The sequence below is a fragment of the Typopeltis vanoorti genome, chromosome 8 (assembly GCF_054136105.1).
Source record: "Typopeltis vanoorti isolate ZY-2024b chromosome 8, IOZ_Tvanoo_1.0, whole genome shotgun sequence".
Lineage (NCBI taxonomy): Eukaryota > Metazoa > Arthropoda > Arachnida > Uropygi > Thelyphonidae > Typopeltis > Typopeltis vanoorti.
In genome coordinates this window covers 42,263,525-42,290,045 of record NC_143556.1, presented here as the reverse complement: position 1 = coordinate 42,290,045, position 26,521 = coordinate 42,263,525, and the positions used below count along the sequence as shown (strand labels likewise).

Sequence of the window (26,521 nt, the reverse complement as noted above, 5' to 3'; positions counted from 1 at the left end):
TGTCCAAGTTCATGAGAACTGCTGAACGAATGAAGAGATCATGGCTATTTGGTTTGCAAAGATTTGGTCTAGAAGACCTGGAGGGTTCTCGAAGAGGCTAGCTCTGTTCATGTTTGATCAGTTCCGAGCACATTTAAGAAAAAGGGTTGCAGTGGATTTGCGAACACAGCTAGCAGTTATTCCTGGTGGACTTAGTCAGCTACAGCCACTAGATATTTCTATCAACAAGTCCTTCAAAGCTCTGATGAAGAAGAATGGAATAAAGATGCAAAAAAGCAGGTAATAACTTGACACCGACAGGAAGAGTGAAAAAACCAACCATTACTGAGGTATGCAAATGGATCCTAAACTCAAGGAATGGAGTCAAGCAAGAGGTGGTTGTTTAAGTCCTTCAAGAAATGTGGAATCAACAATGCCATGGATGGAACTGAGGATCTCATATATATAGACAGTGACTCAGAGGACAGCCGTGATACAGTAGAAGTTGAAGAAAGTGATATGTCTGGAACTAATATTGATAAAGAAAATTATATGTCCGGAACTGAGAATGATGCATAATTTCTTAGTATGTATCTTAAATATATTACCTAATTACTAAATATACTTTGAATATTTAAAAAATATATCAAATGTGTTTTGTTCATCATCATCATCATCATCAAATTCCTGCCATGTACCCTCAAGGGGTGTACAGGATATGACAGTACTACATGAAAAAATTACATCATTACTAACTTCCTATCTACAATTTTCCTCCAAATCAGTCTGTTACTTGTCAAGACTCCAACATTATCAGATCTTATATTTCTATCATCTAAGGCACTTTGTACCGTATCAATCCACCTATATCTTGGTCTTCCTCTGGGTCGTTTTCCTGCCAACCTGGCAGAGAACACTTGTTTTGCTAATCTTTCCTCTCCCATTCTATTTAAGTGACCATACCATCTGAGATTAGCTCTGCTAATGCATTCCTGGATGCTGACAATGTCAAGTTCTTTCCTAATATCCTCATTTTTAATATGATATTGCCATTGATGCCATCTGTTCACGCCTCTAATCTTTCTCAGGACTCTCATATCTGCGGTCTCTAGTCTTTGGTCAAGTGTTTTACTTCTGACCCAGCTCTCAGATCCATAAGTTAAAATTGGTTTGAACACAGTTTTGTATACAGCTAATTTAGTGTTCCGACTAATTTCTTTCTTATTCCATATGAATTTATTCAACTGACTTCCCACGATACCAGCTTTGCTGATTCTGTTGTCTATTTCTATATTTAGTTTACCATCTTCAGTAAAAATTGTGCCTAAGTAGCTAAAATATTTTACTTGTTCCACAGGTTCTCCATTCACAACACAGTTGACATTTTCAATGATTCTGCCTATTTTCATTGTCTTTGTCTTTTTATTGCTGGCCTTCATACCATATCTATTACAACAGCTATTCAATTTAGTCAGAGAATCTTGCAGACTTGTAGCGGATTTATTTAGAAGTATAACATCATCCGCATAAAGCAAAGAGCTGACATTAACATCTCCAATTTTGATATCAGGTTTAATACCACATTCCTTCATAATGTGATCCATATAGATAATGAATAACAGAGGGGATAATGTACATCCTTGTCTCACACCAGATTTAACATTAAACCATCTTCCTGTACTTCCTTCAATTCTAACTGCTGACTCACAACTCAAATACAGACTAAGTATTGCTTGATATAATGCCCCATTGACACCATATAACTGCAGCGTATTGAATAGCTTCTCTCTTGGCACCTTGTCATATGCCTTTTCCAAATCAACAAAACTTAAATACAGATCTTTGTTATATTCCCATGCTTTCTCGACTATTTGTCGTAAAGTGAAGATCTGATCCTGACAGCCTCTATTTGGCCTGAATCCAGCTTGTTCTTCACCAAGCTTTTCTTCCACAATTCTTCTCAACCGTTTCTCAAGTATACTTGCATAGATCTTGCCAGGAACACTCAGTAGGGAAATACCTCTGTAATTCTCACATTCAGTTTTATTTCCCTTTTTATATATGGGTACTATGAGAGCTCTACTCCAATCATCAGGAATTCGTCCCTCTGTCCAGGCTTTCTGAACTATGCAGTGCAGCCACTGTAAGACTCTTATACCACCATACTTCAGCATTTCTGGTCGAATATCATCTACTCCTGCTGCCTTTCCACATTTCAAGCCTTTGATGGCTTTTTCTACTTCAAGTATGGATATGCATTCCTGACTGCATGCCTGGTCAGTGTTTTTTATCACTGTGCTGTCATCACTGCTTGTTTCATTTAGCAGTTTTTCAAAGTAATTACTCCATACTTCAAGGATATCTTTTTCTCCTGTTTTCATTTCACCTTTATCATCTCTAATTCCTTTTACAGCACTCTTTCCTCCATTCCTAAGCTTCTTCAACAACCTCCAGAATATTTTGCCACCTTCTTGATATTTATTTTCTATATTCTTGCCAAAGTCCTCCCATGACTTTTGTTTAGCTAGTTTTACACACTGTTTAGCTTTCTTACATTTGTCTCTGTATTCTGTAAGAGTAATACAGAGACAAACACATTTTTTTTTTTTTTTTTTTTTTTTTTTTTTTTTTTTGTCATGTTGTACCATCAAAATAAAAAATGATGGTACAACATGACAAAAAAATGTGTTTTGTTTTATGTTTAAAATATTGATTTCTTAATTTTGGGTTTGAAAAAGTAGGATTCATCTTATACATGAAAAAATAAGGTATGTGGAAGTACAAAGCAGGTGATTATGACAAGCCTAAGAAACAGTTTGGAGCTATAGCATGGAATAAGGAATTGAATGGTAAGGAAATAAATGTTACTTGGGAACTGACAAAGAAATACATAACAGCATCAATGTGTGAATGTATTCTGAGGATCAAAAGGCTCAATAAGGTAAACGTAAAATGGATAAATGAGAGAATTAAGAATGAAATCTGGAAAAAGGCACTTTGGATGCAGTAGAAGACGAATAATGGTAATAATCAGTTGCATGAAGAGTATAATTCTCTTTGGGAGAGAGAATAATGCTTTCCATATTTTTAACAACCATGCAAGGATAAGAAATCCATTTGTCTTTGCAAGGCCTTGCATCTGTTATGTGCAGATCTAGTCTCCTGATTTCTGGGGTTATGCAGATAGTGGAGAGGGTGCAAAGGAATGTGTTTATCAGGACAGGAATGTAGATGCCAGAATGAGAAATTGTGGGCTGCCAATACTAGCAAACAGAAGAAAGAGGGGGTGATGGGAAGCCTCAAAATTTCTGAAGGGGTTGATCATATGGGATACTAGCATATGAATTTTTTTTTATTTTATGGAGGGTTAGGAGGGCATCAATAGAAGTGAGAATGAATACAGTTAAGAAAGATAATAGCTAGATTTTTTCTTTATAGAGCAGTGCATGAATGAAATGGTTTGCATTTGGAGGTAGTGAGTGCAGGTAATGCAAATGAATTCAGCAAAAGGTAAATGGTATTAACTGAACTGCCAATCTGTATACAGTTTTGGTGCTTATATTCCCTGTATTTATATCCATATGCTATATTAAAAACATCTTATAATAATAATAATATTTAGAACAGTTAGTGATGTTCATCAGGCTGATTCAGTGAATGGTCTCTAGCTCTAAAACTGTTTTGAATAGAAAGGAGCTCTTATTTCATTGGTCCTAATTTGCTACAATCTATCAAATTATTTTTCTTCCATTTACATCAGTGGTTCTTAACCTGATGGTAGTGCCCTGGGGGGGGTATGCATTATAATACTACTGATACAATAAAAGCAAAAAATTCCATATTGAATCTAGCATCCCTATTTATATTGTATTTTTGACAACACTATTCAGAATATTGTATGTCTGTAGAAATAAGTAGTAATTCACTACTTATTTTTTAAAATTTTTACATTGAAAGTTAAGTAATAGGACCGCTTTTTGTTCTAAATTTTCCTACATTGAAAATAATTAAAATAATAAATAAATAAAACTGAAACAATTTTTTTTAGCAGAATCCCCTACTTTTATAAGCTTTGTCTGCTATTTTTCCTAATGCCTATCTGCCAACCCTCGATTGCAGTTTACATCTAGCCCATGGTATCGTGTGGTGCACTTCGATGATATTGTGTAGCCCATTAAAATGAGTAAAAAGAGAAAGTGTCGACAATTCAAGTGGATATTTAAAATATGGAGTTATTTCATCTATAAATAATGAGCAGTTACCAATGTGCTTAATATGTGAAAAAACTTTCTCAAACGAAGGAATAAAGCCCTCAAAAATGATTGAGCATTTAAGAACAAAGCATCCAAATAAAGCCAAAAAGGATGTGGAGTACTTTTGCAAATTAAAGACTAAATTTAAAAATTGTCCTGGACTTAAACGGTTGGTCGCAGTACAAAGTAACCAACAAGAGAAGGGACTTGTGTCTTACAAACTTTCAAAATTAATTGCCGAATGTGGAAATCCACATGCTATTGGTAAAACTCATCTTACCGCTATAAATGAAGTTTAATATGCGATGATTGGCCCAGGTAAAAGTAATACGATGTAATCAATTCCTCTCAGCAATAGTTCAGTTTTAGATGCGAAAAGATTTATAAATGAAGTTTTAGATGCGATGATTGGCCCATGGTAAAAGTAATACGATGTCATCAATTCCTCTCAGCAATAGTTCAGTATCAACAAGATGCAACGAAATGGCAAGGGAAATTGAAAGGAAAAAAAAAAAAAAAACTGTGATGATTTAAAAACCATAGAATTTTCTTACAACTCGATGAGACAACTTTACGCGACACCGATCCTTTGTTAATGGCCTACATGCATTATATAATAAATAATGAAGAAATTCTTAAAGACTTCATTAAGGCTAAAAACATTCCTCTCACAAATATTATTGCGTATGCAACTGCTGGAGCACCAGCTATGACTGGTCGTCACTTTGGATTTATAGCACATTTAAAAGAAGGTTCCAAATATCTTTTCAATTCACTGTATTCTTCATAGTCAGCAATTAGTTGCAAAACATCTTAGTGGGAGACAACATAAGACTTTGGATGATGTTATTAAAGCAATGAATAAAATAAAACCCAGTCATTGAATACCAGTATTTTTTAGAAACTTTGTCATGAAAATGAAGAATTTGAGCATCTTTTGCTTCACGCTGAAGTTCAATGGCTTTCAAATATAAACTATGTGCAACTCTTTAATGATCTCTACAATACTATGTTTTCGAATTTATGAATTCATGTGATGAGAACATGTGTAACATTCTTAAAAAGGAACAGGCTGATATCACATATCTTTCTGATATTTTCACCAAATTAAACGAAGTTAACATCAAATTGCAGGGAAGCAACATGAATCTTATTAAAGCAAAGGGAATTATAAATGCTTTTATCAGCAAATTAACATTCTATAAGCAGAGTATTGCAAGACGAGATTTTCTGCAGTTCCCAAGTCTACAAATAATAGATAATGATTTAATATTAGATAACGGATTTGGATTGTTATTGTTCCCATCTTCTGATACTGAAAGAAGACTTCATGATCTTAAAATACCCAAAATTAAAAGACTTTCATGAGCTTAAAATACCCGATTGGATCATAAATCAATTTCTTTCTGATGCCATTTCTGTTCATCCAAATGTGGGTGAAAAATTTATTGACTTAAAAATTGATTTTGAAGCTCAAGTACAATTTCAACAGAGTGGGTATGAAAAATTCTGGCCAAACATGCAATGCAAGTATCCTTAGTTTTAACAAGAAATAAAATTATTGCTCATTCCTTTTCCTACATGCTTGGTTGAGAAAGGATTCAGCGTTGTGTTGCAATTGTTAGCTAAGCAGCGAAACAGATTGCAAATAAGTGAAAGAGGAGACTTGAGACTTCATTTGTCGAACATTGAACACTGATATTGAAAAATTAGCAATATCTCAGGCTCAGGGTGGCCATTAATGATTGGCTTATTAAATACAGTAAGTTTACATCTTTTTTTAATAAAAATGAATTAGCATCAAAGTCATTAATTTTTAATTAACTAGTTCAAATATGTTGATGATAATTTAGGTTTGCATAATATATTATAATTATCTTATTGAGTCATTAACCTAGTGTAAAATTGAGCAGGGGGCACTAGGCTATAGAAACAGTTGAAAGGGGACATCTGCAAGGAGCTTGTAGATTTTCTCGAAGGAAAATATAGCTGATACAAATATTTCCTAATACAGCTGATAGTGACTAACAAACTACTAAAAAGTCCTGACCAAAGTCCCATGGATACAACGCAAGGCTAAAGAAATTTCACTGTAGCAAACTATCTGCTATAACAGATATTCCTGTGGTCCCTATAGGTATGGCAATAATTTAGTAGAACTTTTTTTTTTCATATTTTTCTTTGAGCGTCCCCATATGCCATTGCAGTATTTCCATTTCCAGGCCTGCACAGTCAAGAACTAAGAACCAAAATACATATACATTATCTTGAACACAGTGTATGTACATACCATCAATTCCAGCAATGAATTTCAATCATTCAACAATCTCCATGAAAAAGATTTACTTCTTACTGATCTGATTCATACAGTTTCCAGGAATTTGCATGAAAGTGCATACCCCCTATATCTATCTGATAGATTCACCAACTTCATGTTTCAATGATATCACTTCTATGATGAGTTCTACAGAACACATCCTTGATCTGCCTTCACGCTCAACATTCTAAAGTCCTGCTATGGCAGTCATAGTTACTCACCACTCACATGCCAATGTGTTCTTATCATCAGGGCTGTACATATGGTGCTAGAGCAGTTTCTCAACCTGTGGTCTGCAGGCAGACTTAATTTAATTAAATAAATACATATTTTTTTAAATTATCCAAGCAAATTAAAATTGAATGAGTAAGTAAAAATTATTGAAATAAAATGGAGACTTAAAAAAAAAAAAAAAAAAAACAAATAGCATCAGAGTGTTCAAAGGCAGAAGCAATAAAACTATATTGTTGTTCACTTCACCCCTCTTTTATTACTCGTCATTCTGGCACTACAATAATTTGTAGTGGAAGAATGACGAATAATAAGAGGGATGAAGAGAACACCAATATAGTTTTATTGCTTCCACCTTCCCTTGCTGTTTTGTCAGATTTGAAGTGAACATGTGTTATCCACATTTCAACCAAGGCTCAGTATATCTTGAGAAGTGCTAAGTGATACTTGGACAAAGTGTGTCGTGAATTAACCCCAGTATTTATATATTTTTCGGAAACGTTTTTTAATAATAGAAAACTGACTTAGAACTAGGACTTTGAAAAGAAGAGCAAATGAAACAGGTGATGCTAACTAAATGTGATACACATGTTGTAAGGGAGAGTAAATCTGATACTATTAAAGCAGAAGAAACAACAGTACAAAGAAAAAATACAGTAAGAAATATTTTTAAGAAATATTCAGTTCATATTTGGAATTCGGGTTCACTTGGTGTGGAGATGAAAGTGAACAGATGTGTTTTTTTATGAAGTGTTGTCGAATGAGTGCATGAAACTCCGACGACATTTAGAAACTAAATATAATGATGTGAAAAATAAGAAAATTGAAAAAAAAAGTCAATTTCAGCGACACTTAGCAACATTAAATCATAGGAAAGATGTAGTTTCGGCCATGGGTTTTTGATTAATAGGAAGGCACTGGAAGCATCTATTCCTTAAGTTTGTGCATAGCGAAAACAGGGAAACCTCATTCTATCAGGGGAAAATTTATTACTTCCAGCTATAAAAGATGTGGTAAAAACTATGTTTGGCAACAAGTTACTAAAAGATGTTGATTTGATTCTTCTTTCAATGACACTGTGGGTCGTAGAATTAATGATATGGCAGGTGACATAGAATCTAAGTTAAACGAAAGAGTTAAGAAGAGCCCTTATTATGCATTATAAATAGACGAGACTACTGATATTACAGATGATGCGCAGTTAATATGCTTCGCAAGACATGCACATGATAACAACATTCATGATGATATTCTGTTTCGTAGAACTTTGTCATCCCGAACAACTGGAGAAGAAATATTTCACACTCTCAATAATTACATGACACACAAAGGGATCTAGTGGCAAAAATACACGGGCTTCTGTTCAGATGGAGCTCGTACCCTTACAGGCAGGCATAGTTGGGGGTTGTTTCTATGGTCAAGGAAGTGGCTGTAAAGCTAGTTGATTTTATTAAGGCTCAATGCTAAATAACAGCTTAATTTCAGTATTCTGCGATGAAATGGACAGTGAATATATACAACTTTTGCTTCGTTCTGAAATTCGCTGTATTTCCAGGGACAAAGAAGTACTAACAAGCTTATTTCAATTAAGGCATGCAGTTTTACTGTTTGTAAATGAATGGAATTCTAATTTTGCATCACTCCTTGTTGACAAAGCATGGTTATCAACACTATCCTATCTTTCAGATTTATTTTTAACATTAAATGAACTAAATCTCCCACTTCAGGGAGATTCTTTAACTGTTCTTGATGCCTACGACAAAATGAAGGCATTCAAGAAAAAAAACAACAACTGGTGTTGTGCATTAGTTATTTAAAGACAGATAATTTGCACCATTTCCAACATTGGAATCTTTTTTAGTGTAAAATTATCTTTTTGTTGATTCTGAGTTTCTGGAAAGGGTTTATGACCACCTCAAAACTCTGAAACAGAATTTTGAAACATTTTCCGAATAACTTTTATAAGAAATTTCTGAGTTCAAGATCTATTTCAGGCTTATAGTTGAACCGAATCCATCGCATGTAGACAACACCCGTACAGTCATGAATTACAATTACACAGAAACACACATCACAATGTAACAAATACAAGCAGCACACAGGATGGATATAAATAAAACCACCACACAATTAACAAATCTGCCAGATTTACGATGACCACTGTTGTGCCTCTGGATAAAACAGATCAGATATAATTAAAACCATCATAACACGATTAGTACAAATCTTATGGTATATACGGCACACGGTTGCTGGCAGGAAAATGTGCCCGACGTGGATGGCACTTTGCGACTGACATTGTGGGTTGGACTGATTATAGATATCATGAATGACCTCACATAACAGGATGTCTTAAATTTTTTTGCATCTGGGAAATAAGGCAATTCGTATCGGCCGGAAGAGAAAGACTCTACGTAACTGGAATGAACTCCGTAAATGAAAGTAATAAAAGAATGAGTATTGACATATAAGATGCACCCTGTTTTTCAGACCTATTTTCAAAGGAAAAAAGGTCTGAAAAATTTCTGTGTAATTGTCTTATACATCGGCAAATAGGGTAAGTATCCTTTGGTATTTCAGATAAATCTGCACTTAAAGAATTTCAAAAAATAAAAGGAAAACATTAAAAATGATGACAACCAATGTAGAACTGTTTCTCAGTCAGTTAGCCTCTCCAAGTTGTCATCCTTTCATCATAAAGACTTAACTAAACAGCTATCAATGTCTTCAGCTCAGCCAAAACTTTGTAGTAGTGCTTTGTCAAGTTCCAACATCAGACCTCATGTTGCATATAGAACGTAGTGTCTGCAAGATGCCTCTAAATATTGCCAACAATACCAAGATCAACATGATTGATACCCTTATGCTAACCTTGTTACCTAAAAGAAATTTCGCCAAAAGCCAAATCTATGCTCTTAATAAATTATGCAATTCTACAATCCACGAACTGTATAACGTGCTTGTACAGTTCGTGGAACGTGTAGAATTTTGAAATGAGCATTACGTTTTCTGCTCATTTCATGAATTGGGTGCATAGTGACAGTAGCAGCATATGAGCAGCGCATGATGTGCAGAAACTCATGATAAACTGGTGAAGAGCATTTCTTATTGATTGTTGCTGCATGGACAAGGATTCAAAAGATGCTCTTGTAAAACATGTACGATTAAGAAATGTAGCTGTTTTAAATATCAAGTTCTTTGTAACTCTTCATGCCATCCAAACAAGTCTTGTGAAAATCCTTAATTATTGTTTACTTGTTAGTTGTAATGAAAGAAGTTTGGTAATAATATTTTTCTTGTGTTTTGTCAAAGTACATAACTATTTTTATGTAATAAAAGTTTTTGAATTAAAACTATTTTATTACTCTTCACCCATTTATCATCTATTTATATGCTGTAACTATGCACCCAATTCATGAAATGAGCAGAAAACGTAATGCTCATTTCACGAATTGTGCAAAATTCTACACATTCCATGAACTGTACAAGTGTGTTATATAGTTCATGGAATGAGCAAAAATGTTGTGCACTCCATGAATTGTGCGATTTCATAATGCCATTGGGCCCTTAATACTAATGGCATTGCTCTTATTTAATTTAAGTGTTGCTAATATCAATAATTTGACATATAGGGTGTTTCAGAAAGAATGACCCAGTTTCAAATAATTATATTTTATAATTATATTTAATAATTAAAATGAGATACAGTTACAAAATAAATTACCAAGTATGAAGTAAGGTCTAACTCTGGGCCAAGCCCATTCACATGGTACAAGTCGCATTCATTTGTGGTTCGTGGTTGCAGAGATATACAATTTTCAAATCAGGACAATCATTTTGAAACACCCTGTATATTACAGATAAAGGAGAGGATGAGGTATTGTCAATGAGATCAATAACAATAACCCTCTCTTTTGAACTTAAATTGTACATATTTGGTCTGATGTATTACAATAAATAACTTTTATTATTAAAAGACCATAAGATAAATGATAAAATATACAAAGAGCCAACAAGTTTCACTAGCCACTGTCTAGCATTTTCAAGGCTGAACTGGTGTGAAAACAAATGCATTGAGTTACATTTCAAAAACATACACTTTAGTAACTGTTAGGCCGTTACATTTGATCATTCTGTTTGAAGGCGTGCATGTGTTCGAAAGCTTCAGTCAGATACCGGTACATGACCACGTGTTTTGTAGTTGTTTGCATATTGTAATTCTGTTGAACTGAGAGAGATGATGAGCTTTTTCCACATGTCTTTAAGAACAATGCCCTGATTTCTATATAAATTATTGCCTGTGCATAATACCACAGCTGCTTCTTTTAAAGTTCTGTATCTGTAGTCATTCTCGATGTAAGGCATAGAACTGTTTTTCCAATCTATAACGTGATTTGATGTTGAGAAATGATGTGCTAAACCAGATGTGATGATTCTATTATGATTGACATCCCCCACATGTTCCTTCTGTCTTATTTCAAAACTTCTAGAAGTCTGACCAATGTAAGAAAGGCCACATGTGCATGGAATTTCATATACTCCAGGACATTTGAAGAAAGGTACCTCATCTTTAGGTGATCCTAAGATTTGTCTGATCATGGTAGTTGGTTTAAAAACCACTCTGATGTTATGAGCTTTTAACATTCTTGCCAATTTTGTGGAAACTGAATTAATATATGGAATGACAGCTGTGGACACATATTGGGGTACTGTAACACGTTGTTGTTGGTTGTCTTTAAATAGCCATTTGTTTAAAATATTAGAAGGGTATCCATTAAGAGATAGAGTGTTAGATATTAGTGACAGTTCTCTCTGTACCTCTGTTTCTTTTGAAATCGACCTTAAGGCTCTATTACGGAGCATGTGAATGATGCTGTGTTTTTGTGATCTATGATGGTTGGACAAATAATGTAGATATCTACCAGTATCTGTGGGTTTCCTGTAAATGGACAGTTGGAAATTGTTATCTTCTTTCTTCACTAGGATGTCAAGAAAAGGAAGTTCTTTGTTCTTCTCTAGTTCTATAGTGAATTTGATCTTATTGTGTAATGAGTTGATTTTGTTCAGAAATACGAGAAGGTTTTCCATGGTGTCTTTCCAGATGATGAACACGTCATCGACATATCTCCACCAAATTGATGGTTTTGGTACAATGGTGGAAAGAATATCCTTTTCAAGTTATTCCATAAAAAGGTCTGCGCATGGTGGTGACAGAGGGCTAAAAACCCTCTCTTTTATCCTATCTCCACAAAAAATGCTATACCACATTCTATTCCTGTCAACCATGCCTTGCAGATGATTTGAGAACCAACTAATTTTAATCATGGCCTCAAATTCCAGCAAGAGTGGAGTTTGTGGTCCCTGTTTCTCTCTTCCTTTCTAGAATTCTCACCCGATTTTACAAAACATTTGATCTACTTCACTAGAAAGAGATCAAATGTCTTGATTCCTATAATGCTTTACCCTATTTCACAAGACATCTGATCTCTCTACTTCAGTGCAAGATGACTTTAGCAGAAGTCATCTCGCACTTATCCTAGTAGCTTATAAGACAGTAATCTACCCAGCTTACTACTGCCACTCCCAATTAGATGCAGACTATCACCAAACAAATAGATCTCTCTTGCCCTCAAATCTGTCCCATATATTCAAGGCTTCTCTTCTTACACATTGCTACTATCATACCATTGATAACTTTCATTCTCAGCTGCTTGCCATCATATCCCTCATCCTTTTACTTTGCTGTCTCTAACAACCAAATCCCATACTACCTCATTCATACTTCCTTTTCAATCAATCATTCATTCTAACAAATGTAGTCAGTTCTTCTTCACTTCCTTGTCTCGTGAGCCTTAAGTTCGTATTCTTATCCTATGCCCATATCTTTAACTCTACTCTATTTTAACATATCTCCCAACACTATGCTTCTATCCCTCTCTAACTACAATACTTGTTAGCACTCTTCTGACACCTATCAATTTACCTTTCACTGCTATTTTTCTTTTTCCACTTTCCACAACCAATCTCTTCTCTAGATCTAACTCTGCATCTTCCTTAATTCCTCAACCTCATCGATACATATCAATATATCTTTCCTTGCAGATATCTTCACTCGCTTTCACATCCTTATATATATTAAGTTTATTACTACTCTTCATTTGTCTCTACTTGCACTTCCTCCTCTTTCTTATCAATCCCCAACTCTTCCATATCATTACAACATTATAATAAGATTATTCAATCACAATTTCCCTCTGCCTGTTTTACACATTGTTCATATTATTTTCACTGGCTCCTTTCATAAGCTCACTCGCTTTTTTTTTTTTTTTGCTCTTTTTATGATTAAACATGCTGCTGTTATGTCCCTATCTTACGATTTTTGTTTATCTTGTTTTACAAACTGCTTTCGTCTATATTCTCCTAACTTCTACTTTCAAAACATCATCAAAGTTTCTACCAATATCTGAGCTACTGTTCCCCGTAGCATCCCTAGTATTTCTATTTTAACTGCGCCCTTTGGGATATTAGTTTAAGTTATTTTGTACATAAACAGAGAAAGGAACTCAAATATCTGAAAATGCTACTATTGCAGTCGTGACACTATTTCTCGTTACTCAACATTAATTCCTTAAGCTTCCTGTTTCTTAACATTAATTCCCCGCGTGGTTAGGCTCGAAGGTTTCTAAGCGGTGCATTGGATATAGCAATATCAGACAACTTTCTTCATCATTAAATAAAAGGTTTATTATTTCTCTAAGCATGGTACATATCAAAATACTCAACTAAATTACTTACACACTAAAATTAGTTTAATACAAGTAGTAGCGCTATGATTCGACAAGAGTTACTACGATCATGCCGCCACAAATTTTCATACAAAACACGAAATCACTTAACATGGAATAATTAGATCACCACATATCATTAGGTTATTCAGCTTCAAGTATATTAACAAAGATATTAGGTATTCTAGCACATACTTATGACAATTCCGATTCTCTACACATCACACTAGGCATTCACATTCCTCAGGCTACTTGATTACTTAATTCGCTCTAATCTAATTCAATATTAACAAAACCATTTACTTCATTAATACACAGCTATGTCATTAACTTTCCTTTTACAAAGTAGTAGGCACTCAAGATTCTTAGGACAATTAAATATTCAAAAATTATCAACACTAGCTAATTTACCTTTTATCACTCTATCAAATTCTAAAGTCCTATTATAATTTCTCCCTAATCACTTTAACAGTTCCGAATTATGACAATGGTACCTATCACAAACAACTTTTAGTTAACATAAGACAAAGTTCACAATACCTTTCTTTAGCTTCACTTACGGGCCTTTACCTTCTACTGAACGGACTTGCTTGTATAACTTCTTGGAATTCAGGGCCATATAAACATCTGTGCCATCGGCTGTACTATCCGAAACGAGGACATCGATATTTTCACAGCTTCCTATGGCTCTTTGGTATATCTTGCTTTCTACATAGGAATACGGGAATAGCTTTCCCGCTCACCTTCGATTCCTTGTTGTGGCATGAGGATATAAGCCATATCTCTCCACTCAGGAACACCATGAAGTCCACTCGAAAACCAAACTAAGGCCCAAGAGAGCCTACTCCTCGAAAAAACCCAAAAGCCAAGCCGACTCCCCCTCAAGTCTCCTTTCCGCCTATTCAAGTTCTGAAAGGGGAGGTTACCAACCCTTTTATAGCTGCTCTCCTAACGGCGCTCTTTCTTACTTCTTTTTCCCACCTCCTGCTTGTTTTCCGTTTGTCTACCAATTGGGTAGCATTTGGCTGCCATACGTCATTTTGATCGGCAACTCGTAATGAATTTTCTATCCAGGTATAGGCCTTAAGCGATATTCCGTTATTTTTCTTGTTAGCCTCTATCTTAACCCCTTTTTAAACCTTTTCTCAGAATTCTACTTAATGCTTAATCTGTAGCCTCTTACATAGTGTATTTCATGACTCATTCTTTTATATTTATGGACTTAACTCTTTCATTCTTAATCGCATTACTATATTAATTCTTAGTTAGCTACTTATTTAATACAAATTCCTTGTTTAGTCATAATACATCTTAATACATTCCTTTCGTTTGTTACCTTAACTAAACAATAGACCTTTACATTTTACTCAATTTATACTGGATGCAATAATATTAAATTATTCTTTTCATGCAGGGGTTTTTATTTATGTTATTTGTTTTTCGTGTTACACCATGATAACTGAGAATACTATATTTTCAAGATATCAGGTGTAACACTGCACTTTCACAATAATTTTTCTTATTCATGAGAAATCATTCTGCTAATATGCCCCTATCTGCTGCAGGTGAACTCATGCCATCCCTTCCTTCCTTCAATAATTTCTCACCATCAATTGAATTCTACATTCAAATCATACTTTGCATTCTTTCAATATCTGATTTGAACACAGAACTTATCCAAATAAATAGTTAACAAATGCACAACGCATTTAATACTTTGCAAAAATACATTAATCAAAAATGCATTGACAAGTGCCTTTTGACTGGTTCTTTTTGAACCAATCTAAATAATATACTCACTCTCCAACCAACAGGCTATGGGTTTGAATCCTGCCATTGCCATAGGCATGGATGTTTGCGATTGTCTTTAGGTGGCAGATGAATTTTAATGTCTAGTACGAAACCATTGCATCCACTTATTGGAGAGTGGCTTGAAAAGTTCCACATTTGGTCTCTAGAATAGAGTTTCTAGACTATGTGAAAAATACAAAAAAAAAAAAAAATCTTTAGCCCACCTACAGCATTAATACAACCTTTTGTGAGTTGGAATCACATAATTCTCTACAAAAAAAAAAAAAAAACTCCCACACACACACAAAGAAAAAAATCCTACAAGTAATTTACAAGAAAAAGAATAGGTAACTATTGATGCAAACCTCTGCAGACGACATTTTCTAACTAAGACTCTCCGAGTCTATCCAAGTAAACTGATTTAGTTTTTTGGATGAAGTAGTATGGAACTGTTATTGGAAAAGAATGTTTTTTAATAAGTTTTTCTTTCTTTCTTCTTAAGTAATTCCTTACTGGAATAAATATATCTTGCTAACTTTAAGAAGCTTTATTTGGAGGGGGAAAGGAGAAGCAGAGAAGTTTAAGTATTTGTTAAAAGCACTAGTGAATTTTCTGTAGACTATGAATAAGTGTTCTTTCAGGGGAGGGGAAGGGGTTTCAAATGACTAGTGGAAAGAAATGGGTTAACTGTGATTACAATAGTAAACTGATAATGTTTATTTAGATGAGTTATAACATTTAACATGTTTAGGCCATGAGAACCAAATTGCACACATCTTATGTGCAACAAAACCAGATGCACAATTTCAGTGGTGCTGAGTATTGTGCCTTTGTCCAAATTTTTCTTTAAAAAAGGAAAAGGAGATTTCATGTAAATGATTTATAATATCCACAAAGCATTATAAGATTTAAATAGTAAAGAAGTTTTTATAAAGTAAAGTATAAAGTAACAAAGTTTCTGTAAAAAAGGAAGCTGATTAGAGAAGGAAAAGGAGAATCCATGTAAAAGATTTATAATATCCACAGAGCATTATAAGATTTAAATAGTCTGATGGGAATTTATTTTTAATTAATGCATCATTAAGGAGTATGTTAATGAATAAAGATTCAGGTGTTACTTTTTACCACAGATATGAAGTGTGTTGCATTTTTGATACTGGAATCTGTATATCCAATTTTTTCCTTATGATAATCATTTTGCTAAGCATCTGAATAGTCCAAATATTGGGATGTCTTGGCCATCTATTATTAACTAAGTGATTTTCTGGATTTATCTATTTCTCGGTACTCCACAGGTGTGTGTGTATATATATATATATATATATATATATATGTCGATGGTCATATTAATAATTTATTTTTTATCATCATCAGGCCAGGTTGTTTTACCTAGTACATGACTTAGGTAATGCATTATAGCTAGCTAGCAAATGTTTGGTCACAACATACCAAATAATTAAAACAATAGTAAAAATACTCGTAGACAGGCTTATACGTTGGTTATGCATTATTAAAACACTTAAGGAAATTGAACAACGTAGTTAAGGATATAAATTAAATTAAACTTTAATAAATATTTTCCAATATTTCGGCAATGTCACATTGCCATCTTCTAAAGGAACTTACACCAAAACAAGCACGTGCACGTAGGCACTACAAACACAGTAACTGGGAATGAAGAGATGAAGCTATTGTTCTCCTAAAAGTCCTGATGGTGCCCTCTAGCGGGCTAAGTAGGTGTTCTTGGCCGTTGGGCTGAAGGTCTGCTGATGTAAGCCTCCCAGATTTGGGGCAGTCGCATACAACCAAATTTGTTGAGGTTTGGAGAATTTCTTAGGGCTGAGGCTGATTCCATAAATAGTCTTTCGAATTTGTATTTGCTACGGTGTATTACTGTAGCTTTCTTCCACCGTATTCTGTGGCGTGTATCCAGAGAATGGTCTGCAAGACCAGAATGGCTGTACTTGTGAAACCGGATGTAGTCCTTGTGTTCAGAAATTCTGATATTTGCTGTCCTGCCTGTTTGGCCAAAGTAAGACAGATTACAACTGCAAGGGACCTGGTATACACCAGGTAGGTCTAGGGGAAGTGGTTGGTCTTTAGTGGAGTGGATAAGGGATGCCAATTTTCTGTAAGGTTTGTAACAGGTCAGGTCATGCTTTTTTAAGATTTTGGTAATCTTTTCCGAGGTGCCTCAGATGTAAGGAATGGTGATGGATTTAGAGTAATCCTTGTTGTGGAGGGGGGAGGGGATCTGTGGTTTGTAGGTTCTAATATTTTTTGGACTTTTTTTTGGGGGGTAGCCATTGGCTGAGAAAGTGTTGAGGATGTGATTTAGTTCAGTGTTTAGGGCCAAGTCGTTTGAACAGATTAGTTTAGCCCTGTTGTATAGTGTTTTCACTACTCCATATTGTTGTGAGGGGGGGGGGGGAATTGTTGGTGAATGTATCTGTCTGTATGGGTGGGTTTTCTGTAAACTGAGAAAACCAAGGTTCCATTAGGCTGGTGGGTGACTAGTGTGTCTAGGAAAGGGAGGCTGTTTTTTTCCTCTTTTTCCAGGGTGAATTTGATTCTGGGGTGTTGGTTGTTTAAGTGTGTTAAGAAGGAGAGAAGTGTTTCAGAGCCATGTGGCCAAATAGCGAACACATCATCAACGTAGCGAAGCCATATGGTTAGTTTTTGTAGGGCAGAGGCTAAGGCTTTTTCTTCAAAGGTCTCCATAAAGAAATTGGCCAAGGGTGGGGAGAGTGGTGAACCCATGGCTGTCCCCTCTATTTGTTTGTAGAATTTTCCTTGCCAAACGAAATAGCCCGAGTTCATTGTGAACTGAAATAGGGCTGAGATATCGGGAGAAAATTTAGCTTGGATTACCTCTAGAGTTTCCTTGAGTGGGACATTTGTGAATAAAGAGGAGATGTCAAAGCTGACCATTACGTCAGTATGTTGGAGTGTAAGGTTTTCTATGCTGGCTTTGAAATGGGCTGAGTTTTTTATGTGTGATGGTGTGTTGCCAGTATAGTGTGTGAGCTCTTTGGCCAAATGTTTAGCTAATTTGTATGTGGGGGAATCAATGCCATCCACTATGGGACGTAATGGCACATTTTCTTTATGTATTTTTGGGAGTCCGTAAATACGGGGGGGGGGGTATAGAGTTAAATGGCTTTAATCTGTTGGTAACTTCTACAGGCCCCAAGAAGTGACTCTCTTAAGGAGCCTGTGAAGTTTTCTAATTTGAGAGTTGGTGGGATTGTAATTGATGGGGAGGTAAGTAGCCTGATCTAAGAGAAGAGCATTCAGCTTACCTGTGTAGTCCTTTTGGTTAAGGACTACAGTTGCGTTTCCCTTATCTGCTTTGGTGATAACTATTTCTTTATTATTCTTCATTTCCTGTAGAGTATTATATTCCTTGTTGGATATGTTGGATTTTGGTGGGACTGCTTTGGAAAGGACACAAGCTACATCCAGTCTCACACTGTTGGCGACTTGATGTGGAAGGTGGCGGATTCCGCGTTCGATCTGGATCATAATATCCTCACTGGGTATTTTTTTTGGGAGCAATCGCGAAGTTGTGGCCACGTGACAGCGCGTTGATTGCTTCAGGCTTCAGGGTGACTGAAGAAAGGTTGATTGCCGTGTTGGTAGCAGGTTTTGGAAGGACGGTAGAGTTCTTTTTTAATTTCTCGAACTTTTTCATCTGTCGGCCTCGTATTTTTTTAAATTCTTTTTCGGCAGCGGTACATGAGATGTCATGTAAAATCGACCAAAGTTCGTGGTTCAAAGTACACGAAAGCTCATCTTCGGCGGCACGAATAGCTTCATTAATGTCCGCTAAGAGCGACCGCGTGGCGGTGATTTGTTCGCGTAGCTAGCGCGGTTATATAACAATAGCTTCATCTCTTCATTCCCAGTTACTGTGTTTGTAGTGCCTACGTGCACGTGCTTTTTTTTGTGTAAGTTCCTTTAGAAGATGGCAATGTGACATTGCCGAAATATCGGAAAATATTTATTAAAGTTTAATTTAATTTATATCCTTAACTACATTGTGCAATTTCCTTAAGTGTTTTAATAATAGTAAAAATAAAAAATAAATATACACACTAGATAAAACAGTTTTAGCTCAATGATATCAAAAAGAAACTCCAGACATACAGTTAACCTCCATGCATCTAGAGTATATTTAAAATACAAACTGAAAACAGATGGCCAAGATGGTCATCACAGGAAAGAGAAACACAGATTCCAATATCAAAACCCAATTCATTTCATATCCCATTTTAAAAAAGATACATGTAGACATAAGCAAGTCTTGGCATAAAATTTACTAAGGCATCTCTTAATGATATGCCGATTAAATCCTATCAAATTATTTGCAAGATGGTCCTTGGCTCAAATAGATTAAATATTCACTAAAATCAGAAATATTCTTCATAAACCACTTTTTGTCCACCTGCTGGGCAAAGGCCTCTTCTTTCCTATGTTGAGCTTTCCTATGTCACTGAACTCCAGCCAACACTTTAATTTCATCCTCCCAATGATTTCTTTCCATCTCTGGAGTACCTTTCATAATATAATTTGAGTGTTCATACAATATGACTTAGCCACTGCCACTTAGATATTTTAATGGCCATTATGTCTCTCTATCAAATATTTTTTTTCTTTAATGGACAGACTGGCAAATCCCTTTTGCATGCTTCACAGTGTTTTCCCAAACCAAAGCAATGCCATCTCAATATACATATAAACACACTAAAAAAAAGTATGGTCAAACTACAACCTCATACATCAATGAAAGATGCCAAAAAATTACATAACCAAGTGGAAATAAACATTTCAACAACATCATGCTTTTCTGGAAAATAGTATCCTTTATCTCCTTCCTCTAAGAATAACCACATTACTACTACAAAGAAATTAGAATAACTACTTTCTTTCCAGGTATATCAAGTGACACCTTCCAGGTATATTAGGTGGCTCCAAGTTATTCTACAGTGGCCGTCTAGGACATTACGCCACCATCATACCAAGTAAAGAAAACGAGCTTTTTCCTTCATGAAAGGTAAGAAACTGAAAAGTTTGTTCCATTGTTTAAATGTGATGGAGAACTAGAATTTCCTCAACATCCTAGTGATGTGCATTTGGAAATACTTTTGATTAAAGACCTGAGTTCAACTCCCATCATGACAAGAAGATTCTTTATATGGACTTTTTTAAATGAAGGAAAGTTTAGCCTATCTCGATATATGTAAGAGCTGTCATATATTAAACAGATTATCTTTTTCTAAATATCACAAACATTTTTGGGGAACCAAAAAATTAAAAAAAAAAAAATTAAGCATATTTTGAAATAAGTCAATTTTCAGAGCATATCAGTGTGAGGATTAGATCCTGTGATTCTGCTTTGCTTCCATTAAACAAGGTAGCTTTTAATTTTTCAGGAAATGACAATGTTAACTAGAATATTAATTATAAAAAACTAATACGTTCCTATATTTCGAAGATGCTACATTGCCAGCATCAGGGATCACAAAAAAATAATGTGTATGCAGGCACTAACACTGAGCAAATGAGGCTGAATAAATCAACAGAAATTGGGCCTAGAGTCCTAAACCCAATTTAGCCCACTAGTCCCCCTAGTGGGCTAAATTGGGTTCTATTGGCTGATGAGAATGTATGCTTCCCAGATTTGAGGCAGTCTCATGCACCCAAATTTGTTGAGGTTTGGAAAGTTTTTTAAAGCTGAGGAAAATTTGATGAATAGTCTTTCATATTTGTATTTGATGTGGTGTAATAGAGTGGCCTTCTTCCAGCATACCCTGTGGTGGGTGTTCAAAGCATGGTCAGAAAGTCCTTGTGTTCAGATATCCTGGTATTGGCTGTCCTGCCTGTTTGGCCATACAACTGCAAGGGATATACTCCTAGGAAGTCTAGGGGATGTGGCTGGTCTTTGGTGGAGCAGATAATATGTGCCAATTTAGTATTAATTAAAGTTTTTTATAAGTAATATTCTAGTACACACTGTCATTCCCTGGAACATTAAAAGCTATATACATTCAACATACTTTCTACAACAATAAACAAGGTTGTCACGGTGTCACATTAAGGAAATTAATTGGGCATATAACACCATTCCACTTGAGATTTCAATTTGAAATTGAACCCTAGTAAATTGGGACCTGAACTCAAGTCTTCAGCAAGAAGCAAGTTTCCATCTTTACATAATCAAGAAAAGATCTCAATTTAAACATTTCATGCATTTCAAAAAAAAAGTAAAATGGTATTGTTCAAATCTGCACCTAAGAGAGAGAGAACATTAGAAATACATTAATGCTGCATCCAGTTCAGTATTTTTATATATATTTGCTAAATTAAAACAAAAATATTCAGTATAAATGCTTAAACACTGATTATCACTAATGTTTTGATTTAATGGAAGAAAGAGACATCTAGAGATAAAAAAAATTAAGCTGAATATTTCACTTTGGTCACCATCAAGCAAGCTTTAGATAAAGAGTCTGCAATAAATCTTTTGATACCACATAGGTCTGAGGATCATAAGATGCATGTGAACACAGTTACACATAAGGAAGGTAGACAACAGATTATGACTATGTCATTTAGTTCTAAAGTACCCTCAGTGAACATGGAAAAGATATCTTAACTGTTAGAATGATGGCTTTATAATAATTTTTTTAAAATTTATTTTATATTTATAATATTTATTTTATAGCTGGAGCTGATGCAAATTTTAAAATAATATACCATGGAGAAATACTGTCTTAATAATGAAAGAAAACATAATTAATCTTAGAGATAAATAATATCCTTTATCCTTTAGATCCATAATTAAAATAAGACTGCAGCCTTTTAGGTTCCATATTCTAATAATGAAAATCAGAGTTGTAAAAACAACCTGCATTCAAACAAAAGATTTAAATATAATCAAAATAGAAAAGTTACATACTACCACTTTCTGCAGGACTTCCTCCATGATCAGGAATTATAGTGCAATTCTTTTCATCACTGTAGTCACCACAGTCATTTTTACCATTACAGCGCCAATCAGGATGAAGGCATAAACCATTTTCACACTGCATTGACTTATTACATGCTAAAAAGAAAGATATTACAAGTTTCAGATTATGCTTTATGGTAGCATTACATTACAACTTGAACTACTTTGTGGAAAAAGAAAAATGCTAGATTTTAAGGAATACAAATATAATTTACAATTAAATTTTTTTACAAAAACTTCACAACCAATAAATATGTTTCACATTCATGTGGTGGCTTTTCCTAAATTTGTAAAAACTATTTTTTCCTCTATAAAATTGATTAATACAAGCAGAATTTTCATCCAGGTTTCATGACTATCTTCACAATAAAGGGGTTAACAGCCAAGCAGCATGAGAACATTGGTATTACCCTTTACTGCCTCTGAAAAGTGGCACAGCATAAGCCAGTTATTCTGATTTTAAGTTTGGCTGATGATCATAGCTTCAAAGCAATTTTCATACATAGTCTTTCTCATACAAAATAAGTGCAGTAAAAGACTAGTTGTGTTCCAATGGATCTGTATCAAAAGACATCACACAACATCGTTTTATATGTCATACTCCTGACACATTTCCAAGTGTATATTGTCAATCTTTCAAGGTAAAGTCATCCCTACCTTCAAGCAGTATAGCCTGTTTCCACAAATGTTGGGGGGGGGGGGGCTTTAGCGAACCTGCTGAGCATAGCCTCCAAAAAAGTATATCTACCTAGCTGTAGGAAATCCCAAACAGACTTCTAGGTGGTAGATGTCTTTCATCACTCAGTGAATTACCACCAATTTGCTTATTAGAGACCTGAAGTGGCTACAGCAGCCATGTTTGGTCACTAGAACAAGGATTCCGGTTTCTTTCTCCCCCCCCCTCAATTCTTCCAACATGCGGTGAGTGATATCCGATATACCAATCTCACTATGGCAGACCAGGACCCTCCCTCATTCAAGGGTACAGCAATAAAACGGTTCTGCAGGCCAGTTGCTGGGAACTGAACCAGTTAGAAACGAATCTGGAGCCTTTCCGATCAGCCAGTGTCAAATCTTGCAGTCACGTATTTATTTTGCCAGTTCATCGCTGGAAGGAGACCAAATACTCTGTGGCTGCAAAGGGAACTGTCGAGGCCATGCATAGACAGGAGACTGAGTTCCCGCTGTGTGGGTGGTATGTTTGCTACTCTGCAACCTTTCATTGCATGCCCCACTTCCTCTTTATCTCTTCCTCACAAAATACAAATGAACCACAACCCAAAGAAATGCAATTTTACTGTAGATCTCAAAAATTCACCCACAAAAATAGTTAAAAAAAATCCACACACAAAAAAACATCGAAAATCCAATGAAACAACCTACCAACATTAATTCTTACCAAAAAAAATTTCCACCTTCACTTCACCAACATCCATGGTCTAAACAGCAATATAAATGATGTGCACCACCATGTACAGTTATCTAAACCAGAAGTACTATTCCCATCAGAATCCCAACAGCCAGAAGTACTATTCCCATCAGAAGTCCATCTCATTTGCCCAAACTACACATTACACAGCTCTATCCACTATAAGGGTGACATCTTGTGCAGCTATCAGAACTAACATACCATGCTAGAGACAGCACATCCTTGAATTCCCACTGTTTGATCTGTTTTGGCTCAAAATGTCTTTACCAAACCGACCTGCCCTTTTCATATGCTCTCTCTATAACTCTCCAAACTGTCAACCACTCTGACCTCTTCAAATATCTCTCTTTAAAGCCCAACTTTCTGCGGTCGAAATACCTCAATAGTGAGACATTCTTTTTGAGGACTTCAATGTCTACAACTCACATTGGTTCTCTTTCTCCATTTTCACAGACCAAGCAGGCATGGCTGAAGTGTTTGCCATCACGAATGACCTCTCTCATTCATATTAATTAAATTAGGGAAACAAAACACATGTGTTAAAAAGATTATTTTACTGATTACAAAATAAAATAATAACTTTACGTTTCGACCCCTGTATTGAGGTCATCTTCAGAAGGATACATTCAGAAGTATAAGAACAAGCCACCTGCTGTTGCACACTACACAAGTAAATTACATCTACGTTGTTAACTAATCTTTTTTCTTAGGCTGCCCTCTAGTGAAAAAAAATAAATAAATAAAAATAAATAAATAAAAAAAAACTACAATAAACTCTGCTGAAGTCCTCATGTACTAGGCTTCTTCTGGAATTATACAGTTATATTACGATTATCTTCTGGATTTGTCCAGGTTGCTATTGAATGTTCAAGGAAGAAAAAAAAAAAAAAAACACTTCACTGGGTCTTGTATTGAGATTTTTGCTATGAAGGTTGTAGATGGGTCCTCCACATTCTTGGGATTGTTAGACCATCATTTTTATTCAGATTCGGATCATGTTTGAGCATTTCACATGCTTCCTTGAATTTACGCTCAAACCAGGTTTTGGTGCGGTGTAGGGACTTGGTACCTTTCCAGTCAATTCTGTGGTATGTTTGGAGTGCATGGTCAGAAAGGCCGGTTTTTCCAAAATGGAGGTATTTTGTGACGTTTGTGTTCATCCTTTCTGATTGGGATGGTTCGTCCTGTTTCCCCTATATCAATACAGGGGTCGAAACGTAAAGTTATTATTTTATTTGTAATCAGTAAAATAATCTTTTTAACACGTGTGTTTTGTTTCCCTAATTTAATTAATATGAATGCTGATCACCGTGTAACCTTAAAAGAAAGAATGACCTATCTCAGATCATCAATCTTCCTACCAGAATACCTGACAACCCCCCCCCCCCTCTGATTTGCCAACACACTTGACCTCTTCTTAAGAAGCTAACCTTCCAGGTATTGTGGTTGTTGGTTCTCCTCCTGGTAACTTGGACCACAACCTCATACAATTCTCTTTTGCCACAGAACAACCTTCACCCACTAGTTCACAATCTTGTGCCCTTTGGAACTGCAAGGGTGGAACTCCATGACTTCTATTCCTCTTTCCCATGGTCTGACTACTGCTTCAGTTCTTCTGATCCAAACACCTGCTCAGATCAAATAACAGAAATCATCTTCACAGGAATGAAGGTTCTCATCCCTCATTCCACTCCAAATCTTAGCCTTGATTCTCAAAAAAGCATGCCAATGCTGTAAAAGAAAACACCTCTGCCTACCAGAAATGGCTCAAGACCAAAACTCCAGCTGTTCACTCTGCAGCTCGCAACTGTTGCAAAAGAATCATCACCAAGTCCAAGTCAGACTTTGAAAGGGCCAAAATGATGAAAACCTTGCTTCCTGCCCAAATGGCAGTTCCACCTTCTCGTCCCTTGACAAGGCTACCGGGCACAACTTCTGTCCATCCAGATTTCCATCACTCTCAACATCTGGATGATACTGTAGTTACTTTACCTAAAGACAAGGCCAACTTACTGCATCATTCTTCTCTTCGAATTCCTGCATTGGTGACCCTCCACACTACCAAGAATGGCTCCCTTTGCGTTGCCCATAGTCTTCCAGCAAAAAAGAAATCCGAAGAACCCTCAATAACCTGAACACAAACAAGGCATCTGGTCCGATTGTATCCCAACTATTGCGTAAAAAAAAAAAAAAAAAAAAAAAAATTGTGCTCCAGAACTAATACCTATCCTGTATCACTTCTTCAATTTATCCTATTCAACTGGCATCTACCCTATCACATTGAAGCAGGCCAACCCATCCCAAATAAAAGGTGAACCAATGAACTATCATTTAATTGTTCTCTCAAATATTATGGAAAAGGTCGTCAAAAAGCAACTTGAAATACCTAGAATTATACCAACTAATCAGTGACCAGCCATTTGGATTCTGCCACTCGCAATATACAACTGATTTTAACCACCCACTTCTGGAATCAAGAAACTCATGTGGTTGCCCTCAACATTTCAAAGGCATTTGATTGGATATGGCACAAGGGCCTATTTAACAAAGTGATATCCTATACGCTGCCTTCCTCACTCTGCAACTGGATCACCAACTTTCTCACTGGATGTTCACAACATATCATGGGGGGGACGGTTCTCTCTCCTCAGATTTCTCCACCAATGCACGAGTACTCCAGGTTCTGTTCTTTCACCCACACTCTTCATCCTGTATATAAATGAC

General features: G+C 35.6%; 1 protein-coding gene across 2 annotated transcripts in view; it reads right to left on the bottom strand.

The window, feature by feature from the left end:
* The window catches only part of LOC150103949 (cubilin-like), a 283,125-nt gene that overhangs the window by 8,132 nt on the left and 248,472 nt on the right, over positions 1 to 26,521 (bottom strand). For both annotated transcript variants that reach the window (XM_090397190.1, XM_090397189.1), the window contains exon 16: positions 22,318 to 22,464. In XM_090397190.1, coding sequence (XP_090253316.1) covers positions 22,318 to 22,464 — 147 coding nt within the window. The remainder of the gene's footprint in view (positions 1 to 22,317; positions 22,465 to 26,521) is intronic.